The sequence below is a fragment of the Magallana gigas genome, chromosome 6, assembly GCF_963853765.1.
Source record: "Magallana gigas chromosome 6, xbMagGiga1.1, whole genome shotgun sequence".
Lineage (NCBI taxonomy): Eukaryota > Metazoa > Mollusca > Bivalvia > Ostreida > Ostreidae > Magallana > Magallana gigas.
In genome coordinates this window covers 6,279,702-6,297,989 of record NC_088858.1, presented here as the reverse complement: position 1 = coordinate 6,297,989, position 18,288 = coordinate 6,279,702, and the positions used below count along the sequence as shown (strand labels likewise).

The following is an 18,288-nucleotide window of genomic DNA, read 5'->3' as shown; positions in this document are numbered from 1 at the left end:
TGTCATATACAAGTTCCTATTACATCAGTAAACAATTGGAATTATGAAACATCTATTTAATAGTGGATCTGTAAAATAAACCCATGCAGCTGTTCGGTTTAAAAAAAAAGTTGAGTTGATTTTAAGTGTTTGTAGAAATAAATTTAATTTTCGTTTTTGCAATTGAAATGCTGTTCTAATTGGGTGGTGAATATTTTTATTATTTCATAAAAGAAACTAGGATAGAGTCATAGCATAATACTTTTAAAACTTCTAAGTTATTCTTTGTAGAGTTTTAACTTCAATTAAACAAAATTTTATGGAAAAAAAATGATATAATTCATGCACTATTTTTTAAATATTACATTTTTAAAAACTGAATTTATTTTCATACAGGTAAGAATTATTTTTCTACTTTTTAAATGTACACACCTAATCGATATTTTTAAATATCGCGGACCGCCCACCTAATGACCTGACCGCTCCGAGTTGTAGACTCTACATTTCAAAACGTTTGGCTAACCTTGATTACTCAGCCGTAGTGGAGCACTGACGTTTCGATGTGCAAGTAGTGAAAATGATACCGCTCTTGGGATTATACACTGGTAGTTGTGGATAATGATTAAATATGAGCAATGTAAAAGTAGCTGTCCGTGTTCGTCCACTTAGTCAACGGTAAGTTGATGTTTTCGTAATTTTTGCGCAAAATTCACAATATTGTAACTTTTTCAACCAAACTTCAAGAAGTCGACATTTACTTTTCTTTTAAAGTTTTAAGGCAGTATAGTCAGTTTTTATTTGTAAAATATGTGGAATTAAATCACTCCAGGGAAAAGGATGGGAACGGGAAATCCATCGTGGAGGTCCATGGGGACAGCCTCAGCATCCTCAATGCGAAGGTAGGTGCACGGATCTAAAGATTTGTGGTGTGGTAAATAAGTTAAACATCAAATACATGCGTCATGACAATGTGTATTTGGATACCTTAGTACAGTACAGAAATGTTTGTGTTATGTGTGTTGGAGGGAACATCGTGTATTTTGTTTGTAACAACCATGGATTATATCATTCAAGTGTATGGCAATGCCCTCCAGAAATATTTTAGTGGGTTTGGACGATCAGGATGTATGCCAGAGGGTACAGCCACACGAAGTCCAGAGTGTGCTCCTTTACATTTTTACAACTCATGTGTTGCTTATTAAGCTCTTGCTGTGGGACAGCTGGCAGATTCCTCCAAAGCACACAGATACCATCTTATCTTAACTATGCCTGTCTCTTTCATTGTACCAAACAGATCAATTTGATTATCTTTTACACTGTTTGTAAATGTTTACACTACCGGTATTTATCCATGCATGTTACATCTAGAGTATAACTGTTAATGGTTTTAATTTTGTCCTTGTTAATCTTCACATGAGAATATTGATGTAAAATAATGCATTTAAAAACGTCAATTTTTCTTCTTAATGACTCAGTTTGAGAATGTCTTTCAACATTCTACAATAATTTTGGGCATGGAATTTTAAGAAATCCAATAATTTATGTTTTCTGCTATTGAAGGAGATTAGTTAAAGTTGTGGTTCATGTAAAATCATGCATTCATGCGACTGACATTAACAGTGAAAGTGTTCGCTTTAAATCATATTACTCTACCCATTTGCATTACAATGGTACTGATCTGTATGGATTGTCTAAATTTATGACACATTTGACAGACATTTAAAAAAAATAGGATTGCAAGCCATAAATACTTTGGAGTGTACCTTCAGCTTCTCCTTAAGATAGATACGTGGGAAAAAAACTATGCTATTAAAAAATAATTCTCTTTTTAAATATATTAGTAGCAATCCCATATTCTTCTTTTGTTTTCAACAAAAAAGGAATTTTCAGCAGTAGGCTAAAATTGTTCATGATTAAAAACAGGATTTGTTTCCAGAAGCATGTCAAAAAATTGGCAGATATCAATTGAACAGTTTAGAGCCAACCAAACAATTCTGATTAGATCAAATGGCTTTGAACGTTTAATATGTGTAATCGTATCATGATAAAGCTTTACGTAGAAGTTAGTAAGCACTGAAGGAATAAACTTGAAATAATGTAGCTAATACAGTAAAAAACTGTGAATGAACACTGATTAGTTTAAAGATTTAATCCCGCTAGACAAATAGGTTTTTCTTACAATTAACTTTGTAGAGTAGGGTTTTCAAGAAATTAAATGTGCAAGACAAGAAGTGTGTTGTTGAGAGATTATACAAATCTCACTACTTTCTAGTGCTGTAAAGGTATACTCTCATGCCTAAATCAATGACTTGCAGTTCTGAACCTGTATAACCATGTAGAAGTGAAAGTTATTGAATATTTATTATTTTGAAGCTGTAGTAGTGAGTTTCGTTTAATCAGCATATATGTAGGAACATGCCATTTTGAAACAGCATTTTGTTTGACAAGGATATCATCAAACACTAGAAAGCTTTTGTACCTTTACAATTCATTTATCAATATTTTCAATATTTGTGTTATTCATTAGTGCACCTCAGAATAAAAAAGAAATCCTGCATATATGTATGTACAAGTTGGGAACCTGTATATTTAATTTAAATGCATGGTAAATATTTGAATAAAAATAAAAATACACATGTCTTTCTCAATATGTGATAAAGCCTTTTCCCCTTGTATTCAGGTGGATCAATCTTCTGATTACGGAGACAGTCGGGAGAAAGTCAAACATTTTACATTTGACTACTGTTATGACTCCAGTGGTGCCCCCCAAACCCCAGGCTATGCCTCACAGCAGTTGGTGAGTATCCACACTCCCCTCCCACCCACATTCTCTAACTCCATCCCACAGCCCATGATTACCAGAAGGTTTAATATATGTAAAATATGCAACATTCGAAATCTATACCTTTCTTTTTTTATCCAAAAATAAAGAAAGAGCAAGAGCAATATACTGTTACTCAAGTCATTTATAAAAGGTTTCAGAAGGAATGAGAAAATCTTGAGAGATGGATTCCAGACTCAATTCTTGCTGGTTGTTGGACGTAGGGGTTTGGTCAGTTTCCGCTAAGTTAGCCTAAGTGGGGACTTCTCATGTCCTGTTAGCTTGTCAGCACCATGTTGTTGTCCAAATACAGACTCTGAATAGGTTTTGTGTGTTTTCGTTGATGTTCGAGCTATATATAGGGTTGTGTGTATACAAATGGAAACAGCTGGTCATACCTTACCTTACTCGATATTTGACATATAAGCACAATATACAACAAATAAATCTGCAGGTAACATGCCTGAAACATTTTCCATGTATTGACTCTGAACCGTGTATTTTTATAGGAAATCTAGCTGTGGAAATGTATAGGAATTCAATACATGTTAATTTAGTGATTATTTTATCAACTTTGAGTCTGTCCAACTAAAGTGGAACCATGTAGTGTTATAAGCTTTGTTGATTTCATAGTATGGTACACGGGTCCTTGAGATTGTCCATTGTAGACATGTTGTGTATTGGGCTTATCAAAGTAGTAGATTAGGTAACAAGTGTTTACAGTCCAAAGTGGGGACATTTCACAAGTTCAATAGCCAAAGCAGTGACCCGAGTGTTTGCCTACCATTGATACAGCATAGCAAACCTTTGTTTCTGAACCTAGCTTAGAGTAAACAATCCTTGGCCAGCCAACATGGTATATCTTGGACACACTGTGGGAAGGGGGAGGGGGGTGGTTAATAACATTCCAGGGTGGGAGAAGTTCTGATATATGTTTGTTTTGAGAGAGTCGGATGAAGGGGAATTGTGTCAAGTGGTTCAAGTGAGATCGATTTTTACCCCAATACACATGCTATTACAGTAGATTTCTGCTTGGAGGCATCATCCAAAGAGGGTCATACCTTGTTTCTAACATCATTCTATTTTGGATATATAAATGTATTACAGCACACCCCATTAAAGTTGGTGTTGTGTTTAATTGAATTAATTCTGCTATTGTCCATTGAAGTTCAGTACATTTTCAACTCTAGTCAGAGTGTATGTAAAGATGGGCTTGAAAACAGTTGTTGCATACTTCTTTGAGTTGTGAAGAGAAATTGAGATTTACTTTATGTATATGTAACCTCAATAATTGTGATGCCAGCACTAAGGGGTCACACAGAATGCTGGGTCACACAGAATGCTGGACCACCTTCTCTGGGTTATATTTCAGTCAACAATCTGAAGTGGAATAAAGCTGACCAAGGCAGGTGCCTTTGTTTCCTGGGGAGTTTACACAGTGATAAGTGCAGATTAAAATTCATAGAAAAGAGATTGGATTTGAAGATAATTTAAAATATCTTATCCATAAGGTGCGGAATTGTGCAGATATTAAGTGGCCTTTGACACAGTTTTTCAAGTTATAATACTTCAGAATAATGCTTCCAATTTGGTGTCTGGTCTACCAGCTTGTAATTTCAATGACTCCAAAGTTCAACAGATTTTTGCCTAATTCTGTCAGGTCTTAAGAGGTGGCGGCCATTGAAAGTCCTGTTGTGTATTACATTTTCAAACAAAAGTCCCGCAATAAGTGGCTTTTTGAAATTTGATAAGAGGGGGATCAACTGTTGTATATTGAAACCTGTCTTTGTTAAAACCCTAATGGAATTCTGAGGAAGCAATGATTTGTACACTGGAGAGTTTTATTGGATAATTTTGAATCAGAATGTAAACCACTTTATTCTTGTCTGTGTATTTGGTTGAGGGACTGCAGTCCATGTAGTAGCATGGAGGGTGTGTGTTTTCCTGGTGCCCTGATAAGAGATTCCTTCCACTGTCCCTAGTTGAATCAATTATGATCATATATTAAGTATAGACAAATAAAGTTGCTATGACAGAAATGGCTGTTTCGCAGGAGCACCACCATCATATATTTAGCGTTGATTTTTTAAGGCAAACATTGATACCAGTTTCTCAATATTAATGTTTAGTTTGATATCATATGTAGTACTTAATGTGTCAAACTTTGGAATTTTTGACGTGAATCAATACTCTATGATTTTAAGGAGCACCCCAGGCGTTTTAAATGGTCTGTGTTTTATGCTGAATGCAGCTCTGAGATTTTACAGTGAATGGAATACTCTTCAGCTGCACTATAACATGCTAATCACCAGTATTGTCTTCGGACTTTCACGCTGCATGCTAGGCACTGCTCCTGTCAATCTCTGTGTCAGTTTCAAAGTGAAGATCGCTGCTGGAAGCTTTGAACTTATATTTGCTTTCCTTGCACAGGCAAGGGTGAAATCGAAAAAAGAGGGAAAAGGAAAACCCCGTGTACATATGAACCTTATTCCATGCACTGCAAAAGGGAGTCGGAATGTCAATAAAGATTTTCATTTTCTGAAATTGAACATGTGTGAAGCTGTCCATGTTTTTTTTTTCCTTTGCTAGGCAATTGTCTTGTTTGTGTTCATTCCTTGCTTCAATCTAACACCACAATGCCAATAGGAAACCACAGTATTGTCGGTACATAGATCTCAATTCTTCTTGTACATAGGAATCCCAAAGATTTATTTACACTGCCACAAAAGTTTAGCCTCTACTCTTTGAGGGGGAACAGTTTTATATTTGTTGTGTTATCAGGTTCAATTCATTTGATTCATTTAAACTCCTCTGACAATCAGTGTTAAAACCTGTCTATATAGATGATCTTGTTGCAGTTGAATGAACAGATAGAATTGTTATAAAACAGGCGATGAACAGCTAAATCAAGATGGCTTGATTGCATTGTTTCAATTCTCTTCATTTTTTCTCATTCTCAGCTTAAAAGATTGCTGTCAAATTCGCGATGAGACAGATTTAAAGTTTAAATGGATTAAGCATCCAATACACACATAATGCTTTGCATCATTATTGCAATGGCCAGATGATGCTTCAACACCTACATACCTGTAGGTATACCCCTCCTACCCCATGTCTAGTCTGTAGTATTGCATATTAAATGAAAATGTAATGCTTGGCATCATATGTTTGTCAGATGATGCTGTCAACCTTTTCATGTCTGCAGGTACCCCCCACCCCCTCCACCCCTCTCCGCTCCAGTCTGTGACAGTGATGTTATCCTAGGTACCCCATATCACTGACATGCTATCTCAGTCTTTGAACTGGTTTTGTATCGTGTGGAAGATCAAAGATCTATTTTTATGCAGGGCGATTATCTCATATTGATTTAAGAAGTGATAAGAATTAAACCATTCATTCACAAGATATATGGTCGATAAATTTTTTTTTTTGGCCAAGCAGTATTTTTAGGGAGATATGATTATTTCTCATTGCGAAAAAAGAATATTCTTTATAGGTAGAATTACTGTTTTCAATATCAGTATTTCTGTGAAACTCTATTTTGACTAGATGAATATAACTTAATATTAATAAGTTTTGATTTAAAACATGTTTTATGCATTGAAATATTTCTAACATTTTATAATTCATATGTAGGTACGTTGATACAATGTTTCCTTTGAATATTGGAACATCTGGGTATCAATGCTAGGTTTGCTTTTTCTATGGAGCTCTCCCGGGGATTTTTGTTGACCAGTAAGGGAAGGACTTGCTTTATTTTGTTAATTTGCACTCGGCTGCTAAATATTTCTGTGGCCATAAACTGTGCTACATTTAAAGTCATTAGGATCAAGTCATTTTTTCCCTTCGAATTCACACCTCCACTAAATCAACACTGGTACAGGCCAATGTTCAATGCATGCAACGTGCTTCACTAAATTGCACTTAGTGCAAGATTTGTTTTTTGTGGCCATTCTTGGGCCAGTGAATATTTCTGTATAAAGGCCATTGATTAATGAGGGAAGTATAGGTTAAGCAAATCTTGAAATAAGGGCAGCAGGTCAAGTCGAAGTTCAGATCAGCTATTTACAAATGAGGCAAGTTGAGAAGTTGTGCAGCATAATTAGTTCCAATTTTAAACATTCAAGTTTTGATTTTGTTTCAGTTTTTTTTCTGTACTTTATTAAAAATGTTGTCTGTTTTTGGGTTAGTTGTTTTTTTAATTCAGCTTTTTGTTACCTGCCACTGTTTCCCTTGGCACCCATTTTATCAATAAAACATTAATAATGCAATGTGTCAATGGACAAATCTTTTGCATTTTAGTAAGATAAATCTTATATTAATGCATCCAATTGTTGAAATACTAGCATGATAATTAAATGAGGGAAAATTTCCTTGTATTTGGTACATGCATTTAGGAAGAGTCCAAGTTCAGACAGACTGAGGCACAAGTGAGGCAGGATAAAGTGTATATATGAGGCAGATCCAGATTTAAATGAGGCAAATCTAAATATATATGAGGCAAATTCAGATATATATGAAGCAGATCAAGATATATATAAGGCAGATTCAAATATAAATGAGTCAGATCCAGATTTAAATGAGGCAGATATCCAGATATCTATGAGGCAGATTCAGATTTATATGAGTCAGAATCAGATATAAATGAGACAGCTCCAGATATATATGAGGCAGATATCAGATATATATGAAGGAGATCAAGATATATATCAGGCAGATTCAGATATATATATATAAGGCAGACTCAGATATATATGAGGCAGATCCAGATTTAAATGAGGCAGATATCCAGATATCTATGAGGTAGATCCAGATATCTATGAGGCAGAATCGGATATATATGAGACAGATCCAGATTTAAATGAGGCAGATATCCAGATATCTGAGGCAGATTCAGATATATATGAGTCAGAATCAGATATAAATGAGGTAGATCCAGATATATATGAGTCAGATCCAGATTTAAATGAGGCAGATATCCAGATATCTGAGGCAGATCCATATATATATGAGTCAGAATCAGATATAAATGAGGTAGATCCAGATATAAATGAGGCAGATCCAGATTTAAATGAGGCAGGTCAAAGATTTAGAAGCACATGCGTTTCTACTCAGTCCTATGGTATCTGTTTTCATAAGTATTAAAATCTGGAGAACTTTTATGGTTTGGTTGTTTAGTCAGCAAATACTCAAAGTCAGAACAATTTAAACAGAATTCAAAAGCCAGAATGACTAGGTTTAATAATGAGTATATACAGGTGCTGAAAAAACTCATTAATGAAAGTCAACAAATAGCTTGAACAGGGGGGGTTCATAACAAAAGTGGGCTGAATAAGAATACGCAAAATTTTGAGGGCAGGGTAAACCAGGCGACCATACAAGAGAATGACCTTTTGTTTAGGGGAGATAGGTATATGTGAATAGTGAAGCAGTAGCTAATGTGTAGAGAAATAAAAGTTTTAAATCTGAAATTTCTCCCATGCATTAACAGCATGTGAAAAATAGAGTATCTAAGCTTGCATTGATGGAGGCTTCCATGATTGCATTTAGAGTATAAAGGGTGAATTGTGTGCTGTGAAATGTTTTATTAGAATTGATGTTTTATTGCATGATAATCAAAATCCACCTTTACAGTGCTAAGCCTGATAGCCCAGTTATGTAGTGTAATCGGGCTGCACCCGTTTGTAGTCAATGTAGATCACCTCGGCACCCAGGTAAAAAATCTGCAATACAGGGATCCCTCTTTTGTTGGTTTGAAGCACAGCTCCATACGATGTGTTCAGTCATTGTGCTGCCCTGAAATATAGCTTCCGTTGTAGCACCACTTTTGTATGGGCATGAATGAGAACTTCCTCCAACAATTTTTGGACTGTGGCTCAATTTCACATCCTTTCTCCCCCTGTGTTGTCTTTACAGAGTCTGATTAGTTTTAGGGTTCATGATTGAGTCTCTTCTTGCGGCTTATGGCTGCCATTATCACTTGGTTTTTTGTTCCTACAGAGAAATTCCATTACATGCTAGGAATACATTGTAGCGGTAATCTATGTGACAGGTGACTGGAAGGGATCGTCTGTTATTAAAAAACCTAAGAAACATCTTAACAACATCTCCTGTGAATAGTTGTCAATAGTGTGCATTTCAGTTTCTTCTCAATTCAGCTATAACTTGCAGTGAACTCTGCAGGCAAGCTTAATTGAAAGAATGGACTGTTTTCCTTTGCTTTGCATCACATTAAATATAAAACATAAACTCTTTTTGGTTATCAAATTAATGAATCATCAGTATATACTTATATTGGTAATTGATTTTTAACAAACATAACATTTTACATCTGTTTTATGTAAGCAACCAGATATTTGAGTAATTAAGCTGAATTTGATGCAATCCTTATTCTACCTTTGTGTACCTGTGGTCTTTCAGGTGTTCCAAGACCTGGGGACAGAGATTCTACAGGCCGCCTTTGAGGGCTACAATGCCTGTCTGTTTGCTTATGGACAGACTTCAACAGGGAAGACTTACACAATGATGGGGGCCAGGGTCAGTATCAAATTTAAAGAATCTGAAGCCATCAAATTTTTCTCTTTTTACATGTTTAATAAAGTTATGAGTTTGAAAGTCCTAACATTGTGGTGAATGATTACCGTATAACGGGTAATTTTTACTGCTGTGATTTTTTACGAATTTGTCTTAAAATAGGGCGATTGAATTTTTACGCGTAATTTTTTAAATAAAGTTATGAGTTTGAAAGTCCTAACTTTGTGGTAAATGATTAGATAACATTTGTAAAATTTCGCATCGCTTTTTTACATGTGGAATGTGCTTAAATTGATAAGGCTTTTATCTTCTTTTTTCCAGGATGACTTCGGAATTATTCCAAGAATATGTGAGGTAAAAAAGAACTCTGCTAATTATTTGAAGATGCTAGAGAATTGTTAATTACAATAGCTCCAGACATGCAGAGAAGATATCTTAATTCTATAAAGCTGAAATATTATTGCTCTCGTAAATGAAACCCAAAGTACATAGACAGTGCTTAACGTAGACAGAAGAGTGAGAGAATTTATTTCAGCTTATCTGCCGTAGAAACAACTAAACATTTGATGCATCTGCACAACTGAAGTGGTAGAATTAACTCTGCTTGTTAAAAATAAACCATCTCTGAAAATCGTTTATTTTAGAACTGCTTCACTCTGTTAAATTAAAGTATATGTTTTACTCAAAGCACAGCTTTGAACTTGTATTTGCATTTCCGTTTGTCTTTTCAAGAATACCAGAAACGTTAATAGCGGGCCCTTTAGGGAAACCTAAGGTTAAGTCATCTATCTTCATATAACAAGGCATCAGTCTCAAACAGCCGACTGGAACATTCAGACCAGGGTTTACCTTATCTTCTAACTCCTTTTCAATAGTACCTACGTATTGCTCTTTGAAATGGCTTTGATAAGAGAACATTTTCACATAAATAAATAGGCAAGTAAATAGCACATATCTTTACACCTCTTATTGTATGTGGGGTGTTTTTGTAAAAGTGAGACGAATAATCCGCAACAAGTCAAAGTTCCCCTATTTTCTGCATTATTCCGCCGTGCATTTCATGATAAAGCCATTTGAAGATAAGTTTCCTTACAAGGCCTGTATACTAAGTGTTCACGAGGGTTTGTGAACTAAACTGATCCCAATTAGCTGTATAACGTACACTCTTTCAAGCACAGAACTTGGCTCAAAGCCTTATTCTACAAATTATGGTGGTTATTTTTGTGGGTTTTTTTTAAGTCATGCAATTAACATGACTGTAGGATGCCAATAATTTCAATCATTGAATGATGATTTATTTTTGTATTATTCCTTTCTTTTTGAAAGCTCTGATAGCTCTGAATGTACAAGTTCCTTAGAATTGACTTTTACACTACACCTGTTTTTGGCTATGTTTTGTGTCCCCGGATAATAAATATGGGTGGATGTTCTGATCAATACACAACCTATTGAATCAGGGCAGGATTTCAGAGACCATGTAGATTTTATAGTGTACGGATCATTTGATCTTTCAGGGTGGCTTTATTACAATATTTAAATGAAGTCTCTTCTCCCCTCAGCGGGGGAGATGTAGACAAATAGTTGGGGTTGACTGGCCTAATGGTCAAACACAGACGCTCTGTCCAAACAACTCCCGGCCATTTAGAATGGTCAGTCTTAGTTCTCCCCAACACTGTAGATCAGTTTGAAGATAACTACCGCAGCCAAACTTTCTTATTGAGCTTAGATAGGATTACCAAATCCCGACATCTGTTTTTTTAACCCTCAACAAGAAGTTTGACTAGACTTTTCCCTTACATTACCCTCTTTGCTGTACGTAACATAAAACATACAGTCTTTCCAATCAAATTTTAAATGAACCAGATAAGAAGACTTTAATCAGCAGTTCTGTGAGGAGCAAACTTTGTGTTTTCTCTCAGAGATTTGTGGAGCCCCTCGCCCAGGCTTCTGTACATCCTCTTCTGTTACATGCCTCATCTGTTCTGCGAAATTCTTGCCATTTCTGACAACAAACAGTAACTGACCAGGCTTGCTGATATTGGATCTTCACAGGGAACTTTCTTACTGTACATTAAAGCTGTACTTAACGTAGCATTTTATTAGTCACTGTGTAAACACATACAGTCATGCTGCCACTTCATTAATCTTTGTATTCATCCATAGATCTGATTAAAAGAATTACACAGTCTTTGTTTTCTTATTGCAATAAAAATCTTGCTGAGCCTTGTATTAATTTAAAAGTCTTGATTCCATAATGTTAGGGAAAAAATCCCCTTTTATTGCTTGTGTGCACATTTTGCAGTGCATGCATTTTGTTGGTTTTGATTTCATCATTGTTCATAGATTTGAGAACAGATTATGCTTTGATTACAATAAAGACTATTGATTCCTCGAGTATGAACAGTGATTATTAAATATTCAATAATCCTGCTTGCATGTTACATACATGTTGCCATAAATTATTGAATATTATAGTCGTATTACTCCAAAACTACAGTTTATTGTGAATTTGCTGCAATGCTAGTATTAGGTTGGTAGTTACAAAGAATTGACATCAAATTTATCCTGTCTTTACACTTCCCCCTTTATTTCTTCACAATACAGGGTTGTGTTTGACCAAAAAAGTGAATATTTATTTTACATCTTTACAAAACATTTTTGAAAATTACAAATATGATTAATTTTCAATCTCTTGAATGAATCAGCAATAGACAGAAATGAAAATTGATTTTTCTGTAAACATGAGCTTTCAGCAACTTTTTTTTTCATGAAAGACCAAGTTAGATCTGAATGATGAAGTACTTTGCGTTTTGTTGTGGGAATATTTTGTAGGGGTTTGTTTCTATTGATTTCTTATTATGTGTTTCAGGGCCTATTCAGCCACGTGGATGATTGTCTGAGCGAAAATGTTACATTCAGAGTGGATATCAGGTGAAAATTGCAACCTAGAACATCACCAAACTTATCAATGATGGCAATAACGATGCATTTATATTATTAATGATTCTTTTATGTAAAGACGATTATTTTGTACCATGTCACGCACAAGCTCTGGAAGCATGAAAAGTTATTTGACAATGTTTTATAAAGAAATATTGGTTTTGTAAATTCCAGTTCAGTATGCCATTGTTATCAGGCTTATTTTGTCATTACAGTTATCTTGAGATCTATAACGAGAGGGTGAAAGATTTGCTGAGGCCTTCTTTGTACAAAGCTAAAGAAAAATTTACACTCAAAGTCAGGGAACACCCCAAAGAAGGACCATACGTACAAGGTGAGTCTGAAAGTGGGCCTGAATCAGATAACCAAGGTATTACAAAACTTTTACTCACTGACTGTCTTAAGGTGGAGCTTAGATGTAGACAGTGGAGCTCGGACAGTTGAGCTCAGCATTAGAGGATCTTAGAGTTTGACAGCAGAGCTCAGACATTTTAGCTCAGGCTCCAGAGCTTAGAGTTACACAAGGGAACTCAGTCGGTTGAGTTCCTAGCCTACATATGAATAACCTAAATGTTAATTGACCAGTGGAGCTCCTGACCCAGAAATTGTACATAAAAGCAGTCTAAATCCAGACACTACAAACAACTCAGTATTATATGTCAAATTTCTATTAATATTACCCCAGTGATACAGCATAAAAACATGAGAACAATTGTCAGGTGCAATCCAGTTTAGAATTGAGACATTCTCAACAAAACTTGAAGACATCAAGCTATATCATATTTTTTATGCACATTTTTTTGGGGGGATAACTTTAATCTGGCATTTCAAATGAGTAAAACTCAGTGTAGAATATTTAATTTTACAAATAAGTAAAAGTAAATAATATTATGTTTTTTTTTATTTTAGACCTATCTTCACACTGTGTTAAAGACAATTCTGAAATTCAGGAACTTTTAGACAGAGGCAATGAGAGCAGGTACTGTCAATAAACAAATTTTCCATACAATTTTATACAGTATTCTTGATATGTATGTGAATATCTTTGAAATTATGAATTTATTATACATGTATTGATTTAAGATGTTTGAACTATGTGTTAAACTATTTGTAGGACCACTGCCTCGACATACATGCATGACCGTAGCAGTAGAAGTCATGCTATTGTCACCATTAGTTTTACTCAGGTACGTGTTGAAAGGCTTGTTTGAACTTACAGTACAACCCACATTACTATTACTATTCTCCAAGTTTTGCAATGCACCATCTGTTGCAAAAGAGCTTACATTGTGATAAAACCTTGAATTACAATACATCCCTCATTGAAATACACCCAATATTACAATACACCCAATATTACATTAATATACCTCCACATTATGATATACTCACATTGCAGTTCACCCCACATTGGAATACACCTTATATTTCAATACACTTAATGTTACATTGCACCCCACATAACAATACCCCCCAACATTATGATAAACCCTATATTACATTAATAGGCCTCCACATTATGATACACCCATATAACACTAGTATACCCCCATGTTATAAAGCACCTAACATCGCCATACACCGCGCAATACAATATATCCAACATTACAATATCAAGAGGGGTTCATTGTTTAATGCAGAATTGATCTTGAAGCTTAAAACCAGACAACAATATGTGTATTACCAGAACCGAACGATTTGTTTTGCAAAAGTAATACATTGAGTAAACATGTCATATGCTTGGAGTTTTGTGTCATCTGACCCAGGCTTGGATGTCCTTTTAACAGAGAACGTGTCATAATCCAGGAAGATTTCATTCATAAAGGCTTTCAATATCAGGTCTCAAGTGTGTAGTTTTGAATTGGTTCAACTGTCCTTTGTGCATTTAATCCTTTACACGAGGGAGTGCTTAGATGACAAGTGTAATTAGAACCGTTCTCTAGCTGTATATAAAACCTTTTCTTGTATTCAATTAACATGATTACACATAATTACTGATCTGTTGGGGTAGGGGAGTATTGTTGTCTTTCAGGGTTACTGAGAGTTGAGACCTGTGGTTTGTTCTCTGGGAGAGGTAGGCGTCGTCAATTGCTCCTTTCTCCAAGGTCAGCTAACTACATAGAGACCGACAAAGATTAGAAAACCTTAAAATATTGTTAAAAGTCTCTGTCAATGTAGTATCAGCTGTTGAACAAGTCTTGGGCTCTAATTTTTTTTTATCTTAGTCTATATTTGGCTGAAAATTGTGAAAATTTAAAGCACATGTAAATACAGCAATATAAAATTGAAATACAAACAAATTGGACCAAATCCCCTTGCTTTAGTCTTTATTTTATAATGTTTGCTTTTGACCAAATAGGATCATCGTTGCTCTCCCAAAAAAGGATTGTAAATAGGCTTTGACCCGGTTACCTTCTGTGACACTTTGTGAAATGTAACAGAGAAAAGGCTCGACCCCTGATTATAATGAGTTAAAACTGACTTACAGGCATATTTAAAAAGTTACGTAAACCCTTTGAACACGAAAGTTGCCATTTAATTCAAGCCTTTGTTCTGCCATCTATTGCATACTTTTATTGTTCAAAGTGTGAACAAAAAATTCAGGTAGAGATTAAAGATAGAGCATGGCGATGTGTACATGTTAAGACTAAAGTTTAATTTTCTGAAATTAATCATTTTGAAACCATTCATATGTCACAGGGGTCTACAAGATACATAAGACCAGTGTCAACACTGCTGAAATGGCGGTGAAATCAAAGAAATAAACTACAGGATTATAGAAACCCAATAACTAGTTGTAATAATCCAGCGACCTTCAATGACCAGGGTCACCAGCAGACCTACAGTCATTGTTGCCTAACATTTAAAACTTAAGATCAAAGAAATAAGTTACCAACCATTCCCATCTAGATCTTCAGAAATATTCATAGTCTAATGTGATAATTACAAAGTTGGCAGTCCTCTTAATCCATTTAAAAGAAATTGATTCTTTCAGATTGACCATTTATACATGACTTATATGCAAGACATTATTAACATGTGCATATACCTACACAAATAATTGCACTATTTTTTTGGTCTATGACATTATATAAGCTTGTACTCATGTAAGATTTGAATGAGTTCTTTTGCTGGAAAAGATGTTGTCTTTCCATGACATTGTATGTGCTCACTGCTAGATAGATGTATCTGTAAAGTGTACATTAATAATGTGTTTTCATTTTCTTGTTTACAGGCCAAATTAGAAGAGGACTTACCTCATGAGGTAGTTAGTAAAATTCACCTGGTTGACTTGGCCGGCAGGTGAGAACAATTTCATTAACCACCACAAAATACTGATAAAAACTATTGCAGCTAATGCAAACTGAACAAACTCAATAAATTCAAATCCTTTATTTCCATAATGCCAATCAACATATCAGTGAGCAATTCTACAATACCATTATATACCAGTGATAAAAGTACCTCTATATGTGTATCATTACGGCAATGAACATAATGACAATTATAATAAGTACTGTCATTGCTGTTGTAATATTTATGATGCTTAATGTCGCAAGTGAACCAGCATTTGCTGTCTACAAGATTAAGTGTGTTGAATGCTGCTATAATGTCTTTATTTTCAGTTACATCAGCGTATTTTGTTTTTGATCAATAAGAAAAAAATAAAACGGTACCCAGTGAAGTCGTACTAATTAGTACCGGTATAATAAGCACATTTGAATTGAAAATATTATGGTATATGGACTTTCTTGCCATTTGACAAACCTTCATACATTACACCTGCAAGTCCCTCTAGCTATATGAGCTTAGTATACAATTAAATATTTGTCTGCCATTAATTTGTTTTTTAAACATTTTACTTACAGATGTTTAGTATTAATACTTTATAATATCTTTTGAAATCAAGAAGTTAAACAAGAGAAAAAGGACAACAAATAGATAATATTTGAAGGACCAAAGTTTATTAGAGTTATCATTTTGCCATGATTTGATAAGATTTATGTCTGTACTTTAAATAGGTCAAAAATATTGATCTGTGTGTATTGGAGAAATTCATGTATGGATAATCCCTATAAAAAAGGGGAAGATATTATGCCACCAGATTCTTTAGACATAAGAATATTATGAAAGTTAAACAGATTTAAATTCCAAGGTATACATGCTAGGCTTGGAGAAGTCTGGATGAAAAAGAATGTAATAATCTTAATATGTTTATGAAATATTAAACATATTTTGTCCACTGATTCACAGTGGAAGAAGTATTTTTTTTTTATTTTTCTTATCCAGAATATCTTTGCCATGTTACCTTTACATTCACTAAAATGAGCTAGACAGGGAAATGTTTAATGAAATCACTTGACAAAGTCATGTTTAACAGGCCATTTGTCTTTTTTCTGAAGTGTGTCCATAGCCATGCCTTGATAGTCTTTATTTCCTGTCTTAGACTCTGTTACGTGGTATGATTTTAAGTCTAGAGGGGGTAAAGATTAAATTGGGTGTAATAGATTAAATCAGAAACAAACAAACAATTCACTTTTTGCTCCATTACTCTGGATTTAAAAATCACTGTACAGACCAATCTTTCATGGGCAAAAAAAGCTACATCAACTTTAAACAATGAGATATTTACACTGGAAATAGGACTTGGTTTACCTCCCACCTAACTACAGCTTTTTCTGTAACGCAAGTGATATTAATATCTACCGCTTCATCAAAGAATTGAAATTTGACTCTGATTTATTTGTAGCTTAGCATTTGCATACATATATAAGTTTTTGATCATCAAATTTCTAAATTTGAGTTATCTTGAATATTTTAGCTTTTTATCGGAAAAAAATTCTATACCAGTCCTGTAAATAATTTGTATATTAAATGCCCATATACTAAGAAAGAGTTAGGAAAAAAATGTTTGAATTTGGTCCAAAATTTTAAAGAGCCCCCTTTCACTTGGATCAAATTGAGCAAATATCATTGTAGACAACTGTTAATAACAACTGACTGAATACATGGAGATTTTGACAAATAGAACTATGATTTTGAATATTTCTGAATGATTCATAATAGTAAAATAAAGTGTCCTTATTATTGTCATCTTCCTTATTACTTTTTTAATTATCACATTAAGATGTCTTTTTAATCAATTGAAAAATTGGGTAAACAAGTTCAAATATGTGTATGAATTTGTATGACTTTATTAATGGAATTATAAATCACTTCTTTTTTATAAGAGGAAGTATATTGAAATCAATTTAATAATTGCATGAATTCATTCAAATTTCTTCAAAATTGGTTCTTTAAATTTTTAATAGAAATTTAATCATTGCATGAATTTACCTCAATTGAAAAAAAAACTTGAAGAAATGATTATTTTTCAGTGAGAGAGCCGACCCAAACTTTAGCGATAATTACAAAGGCAGGCTAAAGGAGGGAGCGAATATCAACAGATCCCTGGTGACTTTAGGCAATGTCATCAAGGCGTTAGGTAAATCAGCCATATTGTACTTCATATTTCTATTTGCATAATGTCAACTTAAACAGCTTCAGTGATTTATGGCTAGTTAGGGCTGTATATATTTCTCCTCCATCGGACCTTCAAATAGCAGAATTCCACAACATGTATGTCCACTTTATTCCCTATTTTCACTGTGAAGTGCTTTTGACCATGCCTTGGCCCTTATTTTGGGTGGGGGAGTACATGACTCATGTTTCTACATACTCCCACTCAGGGTGTAGCTACTCCATATAATTTTCATAATATGGAGCCATTTATGGCTTAGATATTCTATGTAATTTCCATGAATAGGAGCCATTTACCCCATGATGACATTGATCAAAGCTGTCTTTACAAAGAATTTTCTTTAAATTAAGAATGAACAGACTTTTAAAACTTACAAAAAATCAAATTTAAAGTTCACAGCATTGGTATTTATATTTGAATTGCTAATTGATATTTTATCCAGTAAATATAATTACATTCTCACTATCTCTCCAAGACTTGCTGTGCTTTCACT

The 18,288-nt window shown here is 34.3% G+C and overlaps 1 protein-coding gene across 5 annotated transcripts in view; it reads left to right on the top strand.

The window, feature by feature from the left end:
* Positions 1-497: 497 nt before the first annotated feature.
* Positions 498-18,288, top strand: part of LOC105321596 (fap1 adhesin) — a 45,813-nt gene continuing 28,022 nt past the window's right edge. For all 5 annotated transcript variants that reach the window (XM_034462171.2, XM_034462169.2, XM_034462170.2 and 2 more), the window contains exons 1-11: positions 498-654; positions 809-878; positions 2,660-2,776; positions 9,221-9,337; positions 9,656-9,688; positions 12,204-12,265; positions 12,490-12,608; positions 13,184-13,253; positions 13,389-13,461; positions 15,510-15,577; positions 17,653-17,759. In XM_034462171.2, the coding sequence (XP_034318062.2) occupies positions 608-654; positions 809-878; positions 2,660-2,776; positions 9,221-9,337; positions 9,656-9,688; positions 12,204-12,265; positions 12,490-12,608; positions 13,184-13,253; positions 13,389-13,461; positions 15,510-15,577; positions 17,653-17,759 (883 nt within the window). In that variant the 5' untranslated portion in view covers positions 498-607. The remainder of the gene's footprint in view (positions 655-808; positions 879-2,659; positions 2,777-9,220; positions 9,338-9,655; positions 9,689-12,203; positions 12,266-12,489; positions 12,609-13,183; positions 13,254-13,388; positions 13,462-15,509; positions 15,578-17,652; positions 17,760-18,288) is intronic.